The sequence below is a fragment of the Protopterus annectens genome, chromosome 14.part0 (genome assembly GCF_019279795.1).
Source record: "Protopterus annectens isolate FY-2018-M chromosome 14.part0, PAN1.0, whole genome shotgun sequence".
NCBI lineage: Eukaryota > Metazoa > Chordata > Ceratodontiformes > Protopteridae > Protopterus > Protopterus annectens.
In genome coordinates, this window is record NC_056748.1 from 917,216,660 (window position 1) to 917,236,992 (window position 20,333).

A 20,333-nucleotide genomic window follows, 5' to 3' on the forward strand; every position below is an offset into this window, starting at 1 on the left:
GACCACAAGATCATAAGCCGAATATTTTGAGCACTATGGGAGCAAACAGACAGACTTGGTTCCTTTCTAGACCCCATGTTAGCACTTGTTGCTGTGACTGTGCAGGTAGGGAGGTTTAATATTCAACATTGTTCCCTCTCGTGGTTTCTGACATTGTCGGTTTACGATCTTGTTGTTATGCTATTCCAAAATTCTAAATTGTCGTAATCACTCATACAATAGTAAAATGTGTGTGTGTGTGTGTGTGTGTGTGTGTGTGTGTGTACATATATATATATATATATATATATATATATATATATATATATATATATACACACACACACACACACACACACACACACACACACACACACACACACACACACAAAACTTAGAAATCATGCTAAGAAAACATCATTAAGGATAAAATAATCTATTTCCTCACCTGCCAACAAAAATACCAGCACAATCCACAAAAATTTTGGCAGAATATCAACCACCTGCTTAACCCCGGTAAAACACCTACCCCCCTCACTACTAACTCCTCTGTGCCCTTAGCCTCACATTTCAATTCCCACTTCATCATCTCTATCACTTCTCTCTTAGACAACAAAACAATCCTACCATTCACTGTCCCCTCCCCTACCTCTAATGATGCAAACTCCTTCTCCTTTATTTCCATCCCAACTTCCTACATAAGAAAACTCCTATTTAAATTAAAACCCTGCTGCTTAGCTGCTGACCAACTTCCAAATGAATACCTAAAACTAGCTGTCCCATCCATTGGCTACCCCATATCATTACTAATAAACCACTCTATCTCCGAACAGTACATTCCTAAATTATGGAAAATCTCTCATATCATACCACTTCATAAGGGCGGCCCATCTAGAGACATAACTAACTACCGTCCCATCACCATTTTATCCCCCTTTCCAAAATTCTAGAGAACTGTATCCACCAGCAACTCATGAATCACCTCACTACCAACAATCTACACTCCAGCACCCAGTATGGCTTCAGGCCTAAACACAGTACTAACTCAGCCCTCATAACCTTTACAGAGACCATTCACCTCCTCAAAAATGAAGGACAACTAGACTCAGCCATTTTCTTAGATATGTCAAAAGCTTTTGACACAGTGTCCCATCAGCTGCTCCTCAACAAACTTGCTACTTACAATCTCAATATCACACCCCTAACATGGTTTCACAGTTATCTATCTGACCATTAACAGGCCACTAAATGAGAAAACAGACTTTCTCCACTATTACCAGTCACCATGGGGGTATGATAAGGCTCCATACTTGGGCACCTCCTCTTTATAATATTTACCAACAACCTATATACTGCCACCCAACATGCCACCATCATCCAATATGCAGATGACTCCTCCCTTATCTGCTCAGCCTACTCCCCACAAGAACTCCAACACAAAATGCAATCATCATTCCAAGACATTGAAAAGTACCTCACCAGTGACGATCTCATCCTAAATCCAAATAAGACCAAGCTCATAATTTTCTCTAATAAATTTTCCAAACCCAGGATCCAGTCCCTCTCTATACTATCTAACAACGGTACAAAAATCGAACCCACCAATCAGACCAAGCTGCTAGGGGTACCATAAATGACTCACTAAAATTTGATAAACACATCTATCTGACTATAAAAAAAAATCCACTCTAAACTAGGTGCTCTATACAGGGTTAAACCTTACCTTACACAACAAGCTAGACTGGCCACTGCAAGATCCCACTTGCTATCCACCGTCCTATACTGCTCTGAGGTCTTTACTAACCTGCCAAAAACTGACCTAAATAAACTAGACTCCTGCTATAACAGAATAGCTAAGTTTGTCACCAGCCAACCACAGGGAACACACCACTGCGCCACTCTCCGACAGCTCATCTGGCTAGAACTTCCCAACCTATTATTTCTAAAACAATTTTCACTCGCCCATAAAATCATATTCAGCCATACCGACTGCCCAGCTCTGTCAAATCTAGTCCAGCCAAACATAAACTGTAGACTCCTCAAGTCATCCAATAAACTAATGCTAAAAGTAACCCAATCTCACAAATATCACGGAGACTCCCTCTACTCCAATAAAATAAACAAAGATCGGAACACCTTTCCTCAACAGATAACAAAACCCCCCAACCTGTCCACATTTAAAACTACACTGAAAGATTATTTAAATGATAAATGACTATGCCCTTGTATTGCTCCCAACTAATATTTTTCCTATTTTTTCCCACTCATCTCACACATGTTAGCCCAAATAGTGCTAATCCCCATAGGGCTATCCCACTATCTGTCTTATCTTCATGAATCTTTGTTTGCTCAGATGACCTAACTTGTAAAACTATATGACCAATTTAGGTCTTTCAGAAGGGACTCACCTTGTAAAGCTACATGAATTATGTACCTCATATACACTGTAAAAAAAAATAGTATTCCTGTATGCCTGAAACATGCATGTTTATATTGTATTCTGTTATTATATTTTGCTATAATATTTTTGTTAAGCTCATTTACATATTGTTAGCAACGTACTCCTTAAACTAAGTTTACTGCTTGCACCTTAAAAATGTTCTTTTTGTTGTGGAGCTTTTCTCCCCGGGTCTCCACTGAAAACGGGGTTTTTTTCAACCCAGTCGGACCCTACCCGGTTAACAAATGTAAATTAAAAAAAAAAAAAAAAACATATATATATATATATATATATATATATGGGTTCCTATGAATACACCGACAGTCAGAACATTGACACTCACCTCATCGACACCAAAGCATCGACTGTTCAGAACATTGACATTTCAGGTAAGCGATCTTCCCCCTTACAGGACCCATGGTAGCACTTGTTTCCCTGTTGCAACGCGTAAGGTTTACGCGACTGTTTACAATTTACGTTGTCCTTAACGTCATAATAGAGAAACAAGTGCTACCATGGGTCCTGTAAGGGGGAAGATCGCTTACCTGAAATGTCGATGTTCTGAACAGTCGATGCTTTGGTGTCGATGATGTGAGTGTCGATGTTCTGACTGTCGGTATATTCATAGGAACCCATATATATATATATGGATTCCTATTACAATAACGAAAGTTCACTACTTTGAACTTGTAATAGGAAGCCTCACTTTTGCGAAAGTTCAGTTTAACGAAAGTGAACTTTTGTGTAAGTGCACTTCACCGAAAACACCGCAGCACAGTGGAGGACATAAAAAACAAGCTATGTCCTCCACTATGGTGCGATAGTCACGGACCTTAGGGTTAGGGCACGGATTAGGGTAAGGGGATAGTTAGTAAAAGCTATCCCCTTACCCTAACCCATGCCCTAACCCTAAGGTTTTTGACTATCGCACCATAGTGGAGGACATTGCTATGTCCTTCACTACGCTGCAGTCGTCACGGACCTTAGGGTTAGGGTACAGGTCATGGTAAGGGGATAGCCCTAACCCTAAGGTCCATGAATACAGCACAGAAGTTCAGTACAACACCCGTTTGTTGTACTGAACTTCACGTAAGTGCACTTTCGCTGCAGTGAGCATTCCATGCACTATTTCAAATTAGTGAAAATTCGATCTAATGTATGGAACCCATATATATATATATATATATATATATATATATATATATATATATATATATATATATAGGCCCACTTAAATAGGATGACTTGTGGTTAAATTTACAGCTTTTCTGCCTACTTATTTTGGTTGATAGGAAAACTGTTGGCTTTGCTGTTAGATGCTATAATAACCGGGTTAGGGAATATGTCTCAGAGCTGGTATATTTAAGTAGCAAAATGTATGTTGTGTTTTGGTGCTAATTTGTTTATTATTTTTTTGTTTCTTGATTGTTGATTGTTGATCTCCTGCAGTTTTGATTAATGTCAGTAGCTTTGCATATCTATAATATATATATATATATATATATATATATATATATATATATATATATATGTGTGTGTGTGTGTGTGTGTGTGTGTATGTATATTTTAGCAAGTTAACACCTTGAGCCACTTGACACAGATAGAATGCAGTTTATTTACACTGACAAAGTGTGAAAGTTCATTACTTGTCAGCAAACATTTTATATATCATAACAGACTCAGTCACACACAGCTTAGTTCAGGCAAATACCTCATGATTCAGTTCATCTATATAATTCACAGTTCATTGTCCACACTACAGCCAGAGGTTTGAGTTCCACTCTGTTCTGCTTTTATCTGCATAATTCCTGTCCAGTATATCATAGTTCGGTGGCATCTAGCCACAGTGAAGTTACCTAGAATCCTAACTCCAGTCATTGGTCCCTCTTTACAGAAGCAAAAGCCTTTACTACTCTGTCTGTAGCCATTTCTGTTATAAGAAAGTGATGTGACCTTCTCCAGTCAGGGCAGGTGTATGGAATCCTAACCCCCACCCCCAGATCTCCAAGACTGCAGCCCTACATATCCACATGAGTTGCCAGGTGCATTATGCCTCATGACCCCCCAGCTCAGACCTGTGGGAATTAGCAACATTAGTCACCCAAATCCCAGCTCGGCTCTCCTATGACCTCAAAGGCAGAAGGCTATTCTGCCTCTGAGCTTTATGCCTCTTGCGACAATACCTGATAATATGCCCAGTTTGGGCAGAGATATAGCACCATGGCCATCTTATGCCATGCATTCTTCTCTGTTGCGTGCACTCCTCTTTGAGGCTCATCAGTTTGACTAAGGCTTTCATTAGCAGGTACAGAATACTGAGTCTGGCTTCATTTTGGGTATTATTTTCTCCTCCAGAAGATGATGTGACGCAAATAGAACATGGCTATTTGTTGAACAAAATGTCTCCTCAATGGGTTTTACTATATTGCCATCTGTTGTGTTGGAGATTTTAATAGCCTGTTGCTGTACTTTTTCTTGCCCAGCTTTAGAAACATCTATATCATCATATTCTATGTTTTAAAGTTTTGAAGCAGTTGATTACATTTTTTTTTTGGGGGGGGGCACCACAGAGTAGAAGTACTACTGCTTTTCATATCTTTTAATGCCTTATCAGCTTCCGTTTCCTGACTAGTAGTAATTTCATTTTTCTTACTGTTTCTTCTTTTGTGTCAAACGTGAGTAGCATGTCTTTTGGTTTAGACTCCATGACTGGGCAACATGTATTTCTGAGGCATTTTACATGCTTCTAGTTGGACTTATGTGTATTTATGGAATTTTTGTTTCTGCAAGTATTTGTACTTTGGTCTCACCAGGCATGATAGTCTGTCCTTTAGTACTGTTTTGATCAATTACTTTATGCCTTTCAAGTTCTGAGTGATTTTGCTGTTCTCTATATTGGTTCACTCTTTTAGTTTCAGAAGGTTAATGTGTGTGTCTTCCTTTCATTTGCGGAAATGATTTTCTTTCTGTAGGTTTAATAATAACACTATATTTTTCTTGCATTAGTTTAGCATGAGAAGCAAAGATTGACAGATATAGATTTAATTCCCTTCTTCCCAAATTAACTTTGGTCATTACTTTCAGCTTCCAGGGTTTTATACTTAAAGGTTTAGCTGAAGAATATCATCATACTCTTTAGATATGTTTTACACAATTTTTTTTTCTTCCTGCAGCATCCATTAAAAAGATCTTTCTTTTTCAATGTTTTTCCTGCTCCTGGATGTGTTGATTAAGTGCATTTAAAGGACAACAATGGGATACTATTATTAAATGCTCAACTTCTCTGTTTTTTTCCTCCCTTTTTACTGTCCCTGCTATGAATAAACAAAAATACAGCATTTAAAATATTTTAAATTGTTTCTCTCCACTAGAACAGTACCTTGACCTAGCCAAAGCCTTTGACACTATTCCCCACTTGGTCATAATAGATAAACTCTCCCAGCTAGGCATCAACCCGTATGTTACCAGATGGGTAGCTAACTGGCTCACTGATGGAACCCACTCAGTCAAAGTAGGGGATGACACCTCTAGTAGTAGACCTGTAACAAGCAGTGTACTCCAAGGATCGATCTTGGAGCCTCGACTTCTTGGGATATACCTTTCCGAGGTGCAAGCCAAAACCAGTGGCATGTGGCTGACCAAGTTTGCAAATGACTACAAGTTGGGCTCTGTCTTAAATTCCCCTAGTGATGTGAACATCCTCCAAGAGGGCCTTACCCAAACTAATGACTGGTGCCAGAAGCATGGCCTCAAACTGAATGCCAAGAAATGCATCATTATCCCCTTTTGGGAAAATGTCATCCCCATTAATTATCACATTAATAACAATGTACTAAGCATGGAATCAGTAGTGAGGGACTTCAGCACCCAGGTTGATAGCAACCTGACTTTTGACCACCACATTGCCACCGTTGTATGGAAGGCTTTCGACATAACCCACCTCATAAATAAGGGTATTTCATCCAGGAACAAGGAGGTCATAACATCCCTGTACTCCTCCCTTATCAGACCCATTATCAAGTACAGTGCCCCCTTCGGCATGTACCTTGCCAAGCACATACAGCAGTTGGAGAGACCACAGAGGTTCCTGACCAGGAAAATCCAGGATCTCAAACATCTATTCTATACAGATAGGCTAAAAGCCCTGTCCCTCTACTCAGTCTCATACAGACTGCTCAGAGGTGACCTGTGTCAGGCATACAAGGCCATTTCAGTCCCGGCCTTGATGGAGTTGCTGCATATCTGTAAGACAAACTCCATTTGTGCAACCCGCACACAAGGCCTTAACCTGATCTGTGACATTAATAGCACTTGTTGGCAGGATAGAGTTGAGTCCCAAAGACTCCCCTGTCTGTGGAATAGAGTCCCTCTCCATGTGAAGCAGAGTACCTCTATAACCCTCTTTAAGAGGAACCTGGATGACTGGATAGGAAACAGAAAATACACCCTTGGGGTCCCACCTGGGAAGCAGGTATTGACTTTGAGGGAACATGGGCAAAATTCTTGGCTAGGCTTATACCGGCCTCTGGGTCAGTAGCCTAGTATCATCCTATGAACCCATGAACCTTACTGTACTGTGGTGGTTTCACTTTCAAAAAACTTTTGTCCCACCCTTGCTGCAGTCTCAAATTCACTGATGTCATCAAGATCACTGAATATAGGTAGTTTTCTGGCCATTTCCCACCCCCAGACTGCTATCACCACTACCGTCATAAAAACCCACCCATGCTGTGATGTCACATCTCCCTGGTCCTTCCCCTACCCATACAGAAAATAAAGGCTATAACAAGGAAACAACACATGAGTCAAGTCTCCTGTTGTTATCTGTCAATCACAGCAGGTAACAGCTCAAATTACCCTTAGCACTTTGAGAACTAAGGAAGTTAGGTGTGAAGGGGGATGGGAGTTGAGTCAAAGTAGTACAATTCAGGTTTCACAAAAGACTGCAGTTTAGCCATTCTAAAAAGAAGCAGCAGTACACTGTTTGTGTTTTAAGTAGTCACTTGAATGGCATGAAATGTTACTTAAAACTGACGGAAAGACAGCAGTGTATGCATGTTAAATCAATGCAGTGACAGGAGCTTTAGGAAGGAAGAAAGAAGCCTGTGTGATGTAATTTTTTTTACAGACAAGCACTGCATTGTAGGATACCTAGAGGCAGACTAAACAATCAGAATTACTTTAAGATGCAAGACTCCATGTGATCAGACTGAGAAATTACATATAAAATATTTAAAAACCTGTGAGTAATCCCAGAGTGGTGTTAAAATGTAGGAAACATCAAACCATGCTGAAATAAAAAAGAATTTCAGTCTGTGAGTGTGGTTCTCCTTTACGTCACTGTTATTGGATGTCTGACTTTCTTTGCATATAGACGACCTGAGTTCTTCACTGATCAGTGTCAGCTTACCTTTATGTGTGAGCTTGGTGAGCTTGGCTTTGTATAGTTTTCACTTTGTTCTCTTGATTCTTCCCTTTAGTAACTCATTCTTTGCTTAGAGATTTTGATACTTTACTTTTAGATCAAGCAGGATGTTGTTACCTTTGGTACCTCATTTCCTTTCTTATTCTATAGAAACAAAGTCTTAGCTTGGGTCTTAAACTAATTTCTCTTTTGACCTTAAAGTTTCACTACTTGGCTACTTTACTGTTTGACATTTTGGCTTGTGGTGTCACTTGACCCAACACTTCCAGGTTTACTTTTATGTTTCACTGTTCCAGTTGATACAAAACGTTCAGCAAATCTTTTGGATGAGTCAACAATTTATTTATCTGTTTTATTTTGCAACGGCCTTTGTTGGTGAGTGTAAGCTAGCAACTTTGCAAATCTCTGTCATTTTATTTTCCTTTTCAGAAACTATCTGTTCCAGCAATTAGTTCTCTCAGTATGAACACAGGGTCTTCCCCCACTGCATGAACTTGTCTACACTCTCAGTTAATGCCATAACTTTCTCTTGCAAAGCTGCACAATGACAATATGCCTTATTTACTTTCTTTTGTTCTTGGTTACTCAATTAGCAATTAGCACTTTGTTGTATATTTCCTGTAACAAGCTGCACTTTGCTGTATATTTCCTGTAACAAGCTCTACTGCCTTTTATACAAGCTATTATTTCTTAGCAATACAGTAGAGAGTTGATTATCTGAACGTCAATTATATGAAACTTCAATTATCCAAACCCAGCCTTCCAAAGTTTTGGGTAGGAAAAATCGTAAAGCCTGAATATATAAACGTTATACATATTAGCTTGTGAATGTTTTTTTTTACTTGTAGCCTGCTTGTATGTGAAAAATACTTGCTGAATGTTTGAAAAGTGTATTTCCTGAGTACAGGAAAAAGATTTTAGAAGTTTTTTTTATCCATTTCAATGTATGTTTGATTATCTGAACAGTTTGATTATCCAAACTACCCTTGGTCCCACTTAGTTTGGATAATTGACTCTCTACTGTACACTCTAATTTAAAACACAGGTTCTACTCTTCAGCATCATCTATACCCATCTCTTATAACCTTAAGAGCTAGAATCATCACTGTCAAATAAGGCTTTACTTTACATAGTCAGAACATTGGACTGTAAAACATCCATTTGATCATGCTTAGTAGAGATATTCTGATGCAAAGCATTCTCATTATGTTGTGATGCAGCACTATTTGTGACCAGGCTGAGTTGAACAATGCCCTTTTCTTTTATGAACCCTTGTTGCTGTGTCTCAGTAGGATTGAAATATTTCATATATTTCATTTTTCTTACTGTTTCTTCTTTTGTGTCAAACGTGAGTAGCATGTCTTTTGGTTTAGACTCCATGACTGGGCAACATGTATTTCTGAGGCATTTTACATGCTTCTAGTTGGACTTATGTGTATTTATGGAATTTTTGTTTCTGCAAGTATTTGTACTTTGGTCTCACCAGGCATGATAGTCTGTCCTTTAGTACTGTTTTGATCAATTACTTTATGCCTTTCAAGTTCTGAGTGATTTTGCTGTTCTCTATATTGGTTCACTCTTTTAGTTTCAGAAGGTTAATGTGTGTGTCTTCCTTTCATTTATGGAAATGATTTTCTTTCTGTAGGTTTAATAATAACACTATATTTTTCTTGCATTAGTTTAGCATGAGAAGCAAAGATTGACAGATATAGATTTAATTCCCTTCTTCCCAAATTAACTTTGGTCATTACTTTCAGCTTCCAGGGTTTTATACTTAAAGGTTTAGCTGAAGAATATCATCATACTCTTTAGATATGTTTTACACAATTTTTTTTTCCTGCAGCATCCATTAAAAGATCTTTCTTTTCAATGTTTTTCCTGCTCCTGGATGTGTTGATTAAGTGCATTTAAAGGACAACAATGGGATACTATTATTAAATGCTCAACTTCTCTGTTTTTTTCCTCCCTTTTTACTGTCCCTGCTATGAATAAACAAAAATACAGCATTTAAAATATTTTAAATTGTTTCTCTCCACTAGAACAGTACCTTGACCTAGCCAAAGCCTTTGACACTATTCCCCACTTGGTCATAATAGATAAACTCTCCCAGCTAGGCATCAACCCGTATGTTACCAGATGGGTAGCTAACTGGCTCACTGATGGAACCCACTCAGTCAAAGTAGGGGATGACACCTCTAGTAGTAGACCTGTAACAAGCAGTGTACTCCAAGGATCGATCTTGGAGCCTCAACTTCTTGGGATATACCTTTCCGAGGTGCAAGCCAAAACCAGTGGCATGTGGCTGACCAAGTTTGCAAATGACTACAAGTTGGGCTCTGTCTTAAATTCCCCTAGTGATGTGAACATCCTCCAAGAGGGCCTTACCCAAACTAATGACTGGTGCCAGAAGCATGGCCTCAAACTGAATGCCAAGAAATGCATCATTATCCCCTTTTGGGAAAATGTCATCCCCATTAATTATCACATTAATAACAATGTACTAAGCATGGAATCAGTAGTGAGGGACTTCAGCACCCAGGTTGATAGCAACCTGACTTTTGACCACCACATTGCCACCGTTGTATGGAAGGCTTTCAACATAACCCACCTCATAAATAAGGGTATTTCATCCAGGAACAAGGAGGTCATAACATCCCTGTACTCCTCCCTTATCAGACCCATTATCAAGTACAGTGCCCCCTTCGGCATGTACCTTGCCAAGCACATACAGCAGTTGGAGAGACCACAGAGGTTCCTGACCAGGAAAATCCAGGATCTCAAACATCTATCCTATACAGATAGGCTAAAAGCCCTGTCCCTCTACTCAGTCTCATACAGACTGCTCAGAGGTGACCTGTGTCAGGCATACAAGGCCATTTCAGTCCCGGCCTTGATGGAGTTGCTGCATATCTGTAAGACAAACTCCATTTGTGCAACCCGCACACAAGGCCTTAACCTGATCTGTGACATTAATAGCACTTGTTGGCAGGATAGAGTTGAGTCCCAAAGACTCCCCTGTCTGTGGAATAGAGTCCCTCTCCATGTGAAGCAGAGTACCTCTATAACCCTCTTTAAGAGGAACCTGGATGACTGGATAGGAAACAGAAAATACACCCTTGGGGTCCCACCTGGGAAGCAGGTATTGACTTTGAGGGAACATGGGCAAAATTGTTGGCTAGGCTTATACCGGCCTCTGGGTCAGTAGCCTAGTATCATCCTATGAACCCATGAACCTTACTGTACTGTGGTGGTTTCACTTTCAAAAAACTTTTGTCCCACCCTTGCTGCAATCTCAAATTCACTGATGTCATCAAGATCACTGAATATAGGTAGTTTTCTGGCCATTTCCCACCCCCAGACTGCTATCACCACTACCGTCATAAAAACCCACCCATGCTGTGATGTCACATCTCCCTGGTCCTTCCCCTACCCATACAGAAAATAAAGGCTATAACAAGAAAACAACACATGAGTCAAGTCTCCTGTTGTTATCTGTCAATCACAGCAGGTAACAGCTCAAATTACCCTTAGCACTTTGAGAACTAAGGAAGTTAGGTGTGAAGGGGGATGGGAGTTGAGTCAAAGTAGTACAATTCAGGTTTCACAAAAGACTGCAGTTTAGCCATTCTAAAAAGAAGCAGCAGTACACTGTTTGTGTTTTAAGTAGTCACTTGAATGGCATGAAATGTTACTTAAAACTGACGGAAAGACAGCAGTGTATGCATGTTAAATCAATGCAGTGACAGGAGCTTTAGGAAGGAAGAAAGAAGCCTGTGTGATGTAATTTTTTTACAGACAAGCACTGCATTGTAGGATACCTAGAGGCAGACTAAACAATCAGAATTACTTTAAGATGCAAGACTCCATGTGATCAGACTGAGAAATTACATATAAAATATTTAAAAACCTGTGAATAATCCCAGAGTGGTGTTAAAATGTAGGAAACATCAAACCATGCTGAAATAAAACAGAATTTCAGTCTGTGAGTGTGGTTCTCCTTTACGTCACTGTTATTGGATGTCTGACTTTCTTTGCATATAGACGACCTGAGTTCTTCACTGATCAGTGTCAGCTTACCTTTATGTGTGAGCTTGGTGAGCTTGGCTTTGTATAGTTTTCACTTTGTTCTCTGGATTCTTCCCTTTAGTAACTCATTCTTTGCTTAGAGATTTTGATACTTTACTTTTAGATCAAGCAGGATGTTGTTACCTTTGGTACCTCATTTCCTTTCTTATTCTATAGAAACAAAGTCTTAGCTTGGGTCTTAAACTAATTTCTCTTTTGACCTTAAAGTTTCACTACTTGGCTACTTTACTGTTTGACATTTTGGCTTGTGGTGTCACTTGACCCAACACTTCCAGGTTTACTTTTATGTTTCACTGTTCCAGTTGATACAAAACGTTCAGCAAATCTTTTGGATGAGTCAACAATTTATTTATCTGTTTTATTTTGCAACGTCCTTTGTTGGTGAGTGTAAGCTAGCAACTTTGCAAATCTCTGTCATTTTATTTTCCTTTTCAGAAACTATCTGTTCCAGCAATTAGTTCTCTCAGTATGAACACAGGGTCTTCCCCCACTGCATGAACTTGTCTACACTCTCAGTTAATGCCATAACTTTCTCTTGCAAAGCTGCACAATGACAATATGCCTTATTTACTTTCTTTTGTTCTTGGTTACTCAATTAGCAATTAGCACTTTGTTGTATATTTCCTGTAACAAGCTGCATTTTGCTGTATATTTCCTGTAACAAGCTCTACTGCCTTTTATACAAGCTATTATTTCTTAGCAATACAGTAGAGAGTTGATTATCTGAATGTCAATTATATGAAACTTCAATTATCCAAACCCAGCCTTCCAAAGTTTTGGGTAGGAAAAATCGTAAAGCCTGAATATATAAACGTTATACATATTAGCTTGTGAATGTTTTTTTTTACTTGTAGCCTGCTTGTATGTGAAAAATACTTGCTGAATGTTTGAAAAGTGTATTTCCTGAGTACAGGAAAAAGATTTTAGAAGTTTTTTTTATCCATTTCAATGTATGTTTGATTATCTGAACTGTTTGATTATCCAAACTACCCTTGGTTCCACTTAGTTTGGATAATTGACTCTCTACTGTACACTCTAATTTAAAACACAGGTTCTACTCTTCAGCATCATCTATACCCATCTCTTATAACCTTAAGAGCTAGAATCATCACTGTCAAATAAGGCTTTACTTTACATAGTCAGAACATTGGACTGTAAAACATCCATTTGATCATGCTTAGTAGAGATATTCTGATGCAAAGCATTCTCGTTATGTTGTGATGCAGCACTATTTGTGACCAGGCTGAGTTGAACAATGCCCTTTTCTTTTATGAACCCTTGTTGCTGTGTCTCAGTAGGATTGAAATATGTTACAATTACATGATAACAGGAATATATTTCTTTACTTATTACTTTATTTGACTCTCATTTTTCAGTACAGGTAATTTGTAACCATTTTCACCCAATCTGAGCATATGTTTCTTTCTTACACATACAGCAATGAACCATTTTTTCCTTGTTAGAGATTTAACAATTGAAGAAGCATAAATACAGCAGTACTGGTAGAAACAATACCAAAGAACACTCTCAAATACCAAAGAGATATGATGATATGCACTGTTAACAGTCCATCAGTTATCTTAAGAAACAGAACGTGTGGTGAGAAAGTTTTTAATTGGAGATGATTGCACAGAGCATTCTTAACTCCAGATAGAATTACTAAAATTAATTCTTCCACAAAGGGGAATATGATGGAGGTGTGAGCAAATACACAACGCAGATTGGAATCACATTTTTTTTCGACTGTGTTAAAATTAAGCATTTTGAAATGGTATTAAAAACTTTTTACAAGCTTTATTTAATGAATCGTTTTACCTTATCTAAAGCTCTAGTATTATTAAACGTTTATCAAGATCATCATTTGAATGAGTCAAATATGTATCTAGTTTGGGCAATACTTGCAATTTCAAGGAAGTGTATAACAAGAAGATGGAATACAAACACAATACCAACTTTGGAAGACTTCTACAGCCTACTGAAGATAACGGCATTGTTGGAATTTAAAATTAAAGAATTAAGGATTCATCCTATGCCATTTATTAACAATCCATGGAAAAAAGTCTTATCATTAATTGACACTTTACAATAACTGAACAGATACACTCTGATAACTGGATTGTTATACCTATAATGTAATTGTATATATTGAGCTCTGTTATATTGTCAGGCTGATGCAAATAGTGTACATATTTATTTAAGATGTTATATACAAATACTATGGAATTTATTCAAATATATTTGAAAAATAAAACATTTTTGAGAGAACGTGTGCTGAGTATAGTACACTGTCAAGCAAGGCTGTTATGTGTAAGCTTAAATAAATCTGCAGGAAATTCTGAAAAAAGTGACAATGATAGAATCTACAGTTTGAAACAAAATAAGAAGTCAATGAATGGGACAGAGAGGATAAAAGATGGCAAGAATGAATCCATAAATTGCTGGTCACAGAAGTGTTTAAACGTCAGAAAAATTGTAGCAAACATGGGCATGAAAAGTATGACTCATTTGTTTAAGTTTTATATTTTGACTCAGACATTTATTAACATTGATACTACAAAAGAGTGAGGAAATGCAAAACTTCTGAAAAACAGCATGATCACATTCATTAGTCAAAAGTCAAATTTTGCAATATACATTATGTAATATATATTTAAAGAATATATAACATATTGTGTATATAACAGGTCTGTGTTTAGCCATCAAATGACATTCGCATCGAATGTCTAAACATCGAACCCTATCCAATGAATGTTCATTTCAGAGAACAGAAAGGTAACTAGTTGGCCAACACTTCCCCATCTCTCCTTTTCCCCACTGTAGTGTGGTATCAGAGTTGGTATATAGAGTTGGGGGGTATAAATACTAAGGTGTGTGAGGTGGGGAAGTGTTGGCTAACTAGTTACTTTCCCTATTGAAAAAATGAATGTTCATTGAATGAATGTTCAATGGATAGGGTACAATGTTTAGCTGTTCAATTCAAATGTCATTTGATGGCTAAACACGTATATAACATTTATAAGGCAGGGAATAGACCTGACCTGTCAGCAGGGCTGGCTCGGGGGATAGGATAAAGCAGCCTAGAGCCAAGTCTCTATCCTGGGGACAAGATAATAGAAATCTGATTTCTGAGTGATCTCTGTTGGAGACCAGGAGCCTCACAGGTCATATTAGGGTTAATACAGGTGGTGATGGTGTCTTGATGTCATTGCTCTAACAATATCTACAACTAGGGCTATTGACTGACCACCATAATGAATGATGTTTCCCAGGCTTTGCTATGGTTACTCCTCATTGGATGTTTCATTCCATGGGCAAAGTGGAGAGTCACCATTGAGGTAAACTTCTCATGGAGCTGGGGGGGGGGGGGGGGCTGCCTGGTGAGGAGTTACTTCCAGGATATCTGATAAGAAGCTGTAAGATGAACTTGACTGTGGCTGGTTAAATGCAGCAGCTAGAGGGAGAAAGCCTGGGTTTGGAAGAGAGTGATATATATATATATATATATATATATATATATATATATATATATATATGTATATGTGTATGTATGTACGTATATTTATACATATATATATATAGTTAGCAAACCCAAGAGCAACAGACAGCAGATGAATCTTAAATCTTTATATACGATGCAATGCAGAGTTTCAAGAATATACTCCGTGGTAGATATAAAACAAGCAAAGGTTTATTGTGAACAAAACAAGTAACGTAAGCGCTTTCGCGGACTCACATTCCGCTTCATCAGACGTAAAAGATATAAAGAAAAGCAGCCTTTATATATATAACTTAGTAGTGCTCTAATGATCAGTTAAGATACAGCTGTGCATGATTATGTAAGCAGGTCCATGCTTAAAGCTATAGAGCATTCAAAAGATTCTTTAAAAACTTTATACTTATAACAACATTAAAAACTTGTTTATAATGAAAATTGTTAAAAACATCTAAAAACATAAACATATTTCATAGCAGCTATTTCAATTTCCTAGCATTCAGAGCGGGCTTAATGGATACAGTGTCATTTAAACCCCTTCCCCTGTGTGCACCTAGACGTAAAATCCATTTTAATTCAGAGTTCTCAGTATCATTCACAATATTACCCAAGCGCATATTTTCAGATTGTATATGTAGTATTTGAAACAGAAATGTATGTTCAGGACCTTCATGGATTACATGCTTTGCAATTGCATTGTATTCATCCTTTCTGTTTATGCTATAAACATGGTCTCTTATGCGCTCACGAAGAGACCTGTTAGTTTTTCCTACGTAGTAGGAAAAACACACAGTGCAGTGCCCAACATAAACTACATTTCTAGTGTTGCAATCTCCCTTACATCTAAGTTGCCATAAATGTCCTGTATCAGGATGTTTAAAAAATCTCGATTCATCAATATAAGGACAATAGGCACATTTATTACATTTACTGGTACCTCTTAATGTGAAGGGGATTGTAGTTTGCATTCCTATTTCATTTTCCTTATAACATAAAGACTGCTTCAAAGTTTTATTATTTTTATAAGTAAATTTTGGTACATTTCCTACTAACTTTTGTGTTTCATTATCAACTAATAGGATGTGCCAATTGTCTTGGATAATATTCTGTACTTGTTTAATATTACTACAATAGGGTATTATTATAGAGGGAGTATTATCTACCATAGCCTTTTCTTTCATGGTTTGAGTTGTAACTTGGGAGAAAAAAGGTTTAGCCCTTGTTTCTCTAAGGGTTCCCACTTGTGAAAAAACATCATTAATTTCTGATTCCACATATCCTCTATTCATAAAACCTTGTTTAAGATCTATTAGCTCCTTTTTAAAAGTAGTATCTTCACAGCAGAGTCTTGAAATTCTCATTGCTTGACCCTTGACTATATTGTTAAATAGTCTGGGATTATGCATACTAGCATGATGTAGGAAGGAAAAACGATAACATGGTTTCCTGTACAATTTAGTTTTCAACACATTATCCTCCAAATAAATACTAACGTCCAAAAAATCAATACTTACATTTGACCAAATAGCTGTGAATTTCAAAAATTCACAGGTGGAATTAACATATGTAAGCAGTTGGTTACATGTTTCGTCATTACCATTCCAAATAATGAAAAGGTCATCCACGAAACGCTTAAAGAATAGAATGTTTCGGTGACCTACTAAAAACTCTCGCTCCCATGCAACCATAATCAGGTTAGCATAGGTGTTTGCACAACTAGTGCCCATTGCTATACCTGTGCTCTGTTTGTAGTACTTGCCATTAAATAAAAACACATTGTTGTTCAAAACTATTTCTAAAAGGAAGCACAGGAAGTCAGCCTTAACAACTTCCATCCCATTATCAGTAACTAATAAGGTCTTTAACATATTTAACCCTAAGTTATTAGGGATAGATGTAAATAATGCTTCAACATCCATAGTAATGAAATAACAATCTTGCATAGAAGCATGTTCAGTGTTGAAGCAATACAGTTCCCTCAAAAACTGTTCCGTATCCTTCAGGACATTGGTGTATTTAGAAAGTATAGATTTCAATTCATGGTCCAAATATATAGATATGGTTTCTGTGGACCAGCCAGACCCAGCTACAATGGGTCGGAGTTTAGGATTTAAGGGATCCTTATGGATCTTTGGTAATCCATGTATTCTAGGGACCAATGGATGTTCAATGTTAAGATACTCAAATAAATCTTTAGTGATAATACCTAGTTGCATACAGTCTAATAAGGAAGAATAAATTGACTTCGTAAGGTTATAAATACATTCTAGTGTAATTTCTTGGTATGCAGTAGTCCTTAACATAGCTAGCATCGTATTAATATAATAAGATGTATCTAAAATAACCACTAATCCACCTTTATCACATGGTTTGATGACAATGTCACTATCATTTTGCAAACATTTAAGTGCTTCCTTCTCAGCATTACTCAAATTGTTAAAATTATTGGTTTGCATGTATGGCAAGTTTTCATATACAGATTTTTCTATCGCTTTTAAGAATACATCAACATTAGGAGGAGGTATAGGAGTGAAATTACTTTTCTTTTTAAAATTAACAGTATTAACAGCCTTCCTTTGGCCCATAGAAAGTTTCAAAGAAACCTCCCGTGCAAACATGCGTATAGATAAAAGTATATCACTAATATCATTGTGTACAGTGGGTATAAAACCCAGACCTCTATTTAAAAGGTTATGTTCATCTATAGTCAATTTTCGTTTGGACAAATTCCAAACTAAGTCTCGCTTGTCCACATCTTTTTGATTGTACGCACCTGTGGGGCTATCGACATCTCCTTGCGTTTCTGCCCGCGTTGAGGCTCGCCTTCTGTTGATTTCTTCCTCATTGGTTTGTAGGGAAGTGGAAAAGCCGACGCATCAAGTAAATGCGTGGTATCAGCTAGAATTTTTCGTCTCACATCAGGCGTAGGTCGTATATCCTTAGCGACCTCATCGCTCATTATTGGTTCCCCAAAAACTTCTCTGGGTGTAGAATATGTAGAAGTTGTTGTTTGTGGTGACAATAAAGATTCTGGAGCTGGTTCAACAGATTCTGTTGAAGCGGCGTTGGACATAGCTGCTTGTGCTTCTCCCAACTGCCGTGTAAACACATGACTCTCCTTCCTCACTTTAGATTGGTTAGTGGTCACTGACACAGAGCTGTTTACCGACGTATGTGCTTCACCAGTGCGTTGAATACGAGCATTATTAACAGATAAATTATTATCATTGTTCATAGTTTTAGGCCAAGTAAAAACATTGTGTTTATTGAAATCATCGATGTCTCTCAGTAGTTTCCTTTTCTTGATTTCTAAAAGTTTTATTTCATAGCGTGATACTTTTTCTGTAACATCCTGCAAAAACACCTCTGTGGAACCATCTCCATACAGGCTGAACAATTCATCCTGCTGTTTGATGATTTCGTTACGTAAATCTATTTCTATAAGCTGAAAAAAGTTCAAAATCAGTTCCATATAGGCTTTACTAGTATTAAGGTTTATCTGTTGCCATTTGGTTAGCAACTCAGGATACGTGTTCCCGTATGTGGGCATATTTAAGATTCTTAAGCCCCTCGGTACAACATTTAGTTTCAAGCTTGCTTCCAGATGGTATCGTTGGTTTTGCAGCCGCTTAAATTTAAAGACATTATTCTCTATGTCACGTTTTAAATTCCTTATGAGTAGATCATTATTAGAATTAGTAGAGACTGTTCCCACTGTATTTTGAGAACTAAGGTTTAAGAGCGGATTGGCGATAGTATCTAACAGTCCCCTTAGGCTGTTAGTTACGATATTCCCTCTAAAGCCATCTAAAATATCCATATTGGTTGCTGCTGCTGCTTCCATCAATCCCAAAACGTGTAATTAAAGAAAAAATGCAGAGTCCCTTGTTACGTAGTTAGCAAACCCAAGAGCAACAGACAGCAGATGAATCTTAAATCTTTATATACGATGCAATGCAGAGTTTCAAGAATATACTCCGTGGTAGATATAAAACAAGCAAAGGTTTATTGTGAACAAAACAAGTAACGTAAGCGCTTTCGCGGACTCACATTCCGCTTCATCAGATGTAAAAGATATAAAGAAAAGCAGCCTTTATATATATAACTTAGTAGTGCTCTAATGATCAGTTAAGATACAGCTGTGCATATATGTGTATGTATGTACGTATATTTATACATATATATATATATATATATATATATATATAGAGAGAGAGAGAGAGATACATACCAAGTTGCATGGTTCTCCAGGCCAGTCATGACTTGATCCTGATCTTAGATTCTTAGAGAAAGCAGAGTGCAGATCAGCTTGGAGATACAGATACAATGTTCAAAACTGATGGGAAGTTTTGCCACATTTTTAGTGATTCCAGTCCTCATTGAAAACTCTAGGTCCAAAGACACTTTATGCATTGAAATGAAGTGCTCTGTTTAGGCCAAATGAACTGTATTGAAATCACAGGACATACCATGTTTCTATTTAAGCATATGTTTTAACTAATCATAATTTATTAGTGTTAGGCTATTGAAAAGTTAGCATTTATTATTTAAAATATTATTTTACAAAGGCCTCATTAAGTTTGTACTTACAGAATCTTCCTCATCATCTGACCATTCATTTGGTTCATGATGTTCAGGCCTTGCATCTGCAATAAAAAAAAAACACATTATTATTATTAAGGATGAAAGTTTTGGTCTTCATATTATCAAATCTTTCTTTAACTAGCTTGGCAAAGTACACCTCATAAGTAATAATTACATTATTTTATTCCTTTCATAATGAAAGATGGAAATCAACATTGTAAAACTCAGCATACCACTGGCCTTTGAGAACCTTGGCTACATTTAACCTGTGGTGAAATTTATGTATACCCCTGTACTTGTCTAATTAATTTTAAAGGTAGGGCAGC

General features: G+C 37.4%; 1 protein-coding gene across 8 annotated transcripts in view; it reads right to left on the reverse strand.

Annotated features, from left to right (window-relative positions):
• BLNK (B cell linker) overlaps positions 1-20,333 on the reverse strand; it is a 964,832-nt gene that overhangs the window by 293,889 nt on the left and 650,610 nt on the right. For all 8 annotated transcript variants that reach the window (XM_044056709.1, XM_044056708.1, XM_044056707.1 and 5 more), the window contains one exon: positions 20,014-20,069. In XM_044056709.1, the coding sequence (XP_043912644.1) occupies positions 20,014-20,069 (56 nt within the window). The remainder of the gene's footprint in view (positions 1-20,013; positions 20,070-20,333) is intronic.